This window comes from Terrapene carolina, unplaced genomic scaffold, assembly GCF_002925995.2.
Source record: "Terrapene carolina triunguis isolate 2854851 unplaced genomic scaffold, T_m_triunguis-2.0 Scaffold16860, whole genome shotgun sequence".
Lineage (NCBI taxonomy): Eukaryota > Metazoa > Chordata > Testudines > Emydidae > Terrapene > Terrapene triunguis.
Window position 1 is genome coordinate 1,164 of NW_020681211.1, and position 1,637 is coordinate 2,800.

The following is a 1,637-nucleotide window of genomic DNA, read 5'->3' on the forward strand; positions in this document are numbered from 1 at the left end:
CCCCCCACCTGCCCTCCGTGAGACCCACAGATCCCCTACCCCTGTCACGGTGAGACCCACAGCCCCCCCATGAGCCCCACGGTGAGACCCACAGATACCTCTGCCCCCGCTATGCACCCCATGGTGAGACCCACAGATCCCCCCATACTCCCTTGCACCCTATACCCCAGCTGTGTGCCTCCAGCCATGCTGCACCCCTTTCACATGCCCCATGTTGAGACCAGACCCATAGGCCCCATAGATCCCGCATAGCTCCCTGTACCCCATAGCCCCCAGAACCCGGACTACACACCCCATGGTGAGTGACTCCACAGCCCATAATCCCCCGAAACCTCCATAGCCCCGTTACGTACCCCACAGTGAAAGAACCAAATAGCCCCCATAACGCCCCATAGGCCACTACTGTGTGCCCCTCGGTAAGTGTCCCCCAGGCCTGAAATCCCCACCCCAGGGTATGTGACCCACCCCAGCCATCCCAAAATCCCCTGATATCCCAGCCCAATATCCCCCCAATATCTCATACTCCCCATCCTCCCCCTGCTCTCTCCCAGCTCCCTGGCCCTCACCCCTGTGTCTCTCTCTGCAGGGTGGGACGGGGAGGACGTCACCCAGGGGGTCCCGCGGGTCCCCCAGGGGAAGCTGCCCTACACCCTGAGCCTGAGCGCCACGCTGCAGTCGCCCCACGGCATCGACCGCGTGCTCTCCAACTGCCCCCTCACCCCCCTGAGCTATACGGCCGGGAACCGAACCACTGCCCAGGTAAGGGCTCACCCGGGCGCCTGGGTCCCGGCCATCCCCAATGGGAGGAGGGTGCTGGGGGGAGAGAGGGGGCTCTGGGCTCAGGGGTGGGTGCCAGGGAACGGGGCTGTGGGCTGGGGGGGATTTGGGGCGAGGCTGGGGGGCAGGTCCCAGGTGGGTGGGTCCTGAAAGGGGGAGCATGGGCCAGACTTTGGGTGATTGGGGGGCGGGGGGATCGAGCGACACCAACGGATCTGGGGAATTTCCCAGTTTCTCTGGGGAAAATCTGGACAGGCTGAAATCTGCCAGTTTGGGGATGAAATCCCTGGCAGTCGCTGGGCTCTGTTAGTGTTTAGTTTCTGGGATTTCCCCTCTCCTTGTTTCTCAGTGGAAGGAAATGGAGGTGTGGGGGACCAGGAAAATTTTACCCCTAAATTGGAAAGATTTAGGCCCCCCCCCCAAATGTCAAATGTTTGCAATTTTTCACCAGGAAAAGCCAAGTTCCCACATTGGCCTTTGGGGTTGTTTTTCCCTCTCTTCTCTCCACTGAACCCGGGGGGGCCCAGCCAGCGTTCCCAGGGTCAACCCCTCACCCCGGCTTCATGCAGGGGGCACCGAGCCAGGCACGAGAGCCAGCAGGACCCTGTCCCCCCAGGAATCGTGTGGAGGTGACTGTGTGTCTGTCGCCCCCCAGGTGTCGCTGGCCCAGGCCCCCCCGTGGGACCGGGACGTGGAGCTGCTCGTCTATTATGTGGAGCCACACAAACCCAGCGCGGTGCTGGAGGCCGGGCTGCCTGGAGCCAAGCCAGGTGGTGGAGGGGATCCTGCACCCAGCTACCTCTGGGCGGGGGTGCAGAGGGGGATCTGGGGGGTGGGGATCTGGGGGGGGGGGGGGGGGG

The 1,637-nt window shown here is 63.3% G+C and overlaps 1 protein-coding gene across 1 annotated transcript in view; it reads left to right on the forward strand.

The window, feature by feature from the left end:
• Nucleotides 1–1,582, forward strand: part of LOC113408506 (von Willebrand factor A domain-containing protein 5A-like) — a gene marked incomplete at both ends in the record, with an annotated part of 2,638 nt that extends 1,056 nt beyond the window's left edge. The window contains 3 exons of the mRNA XM_026661765.1: nt 277–298; nt 587–759; nt 1,433–1,582. Coding sequence (XP_026517550.1) covers nt 277–298; nt 587–759; nt 1,433–1,582 — 345 coding nt within the window. The remainder of the gene's footprint in view (nt 1–276; nt 299–586; nt 760–1,432) is intronic.
• Between the last annotated feature and the right edge of the window lie 55 nt (nt 1,583–1,637).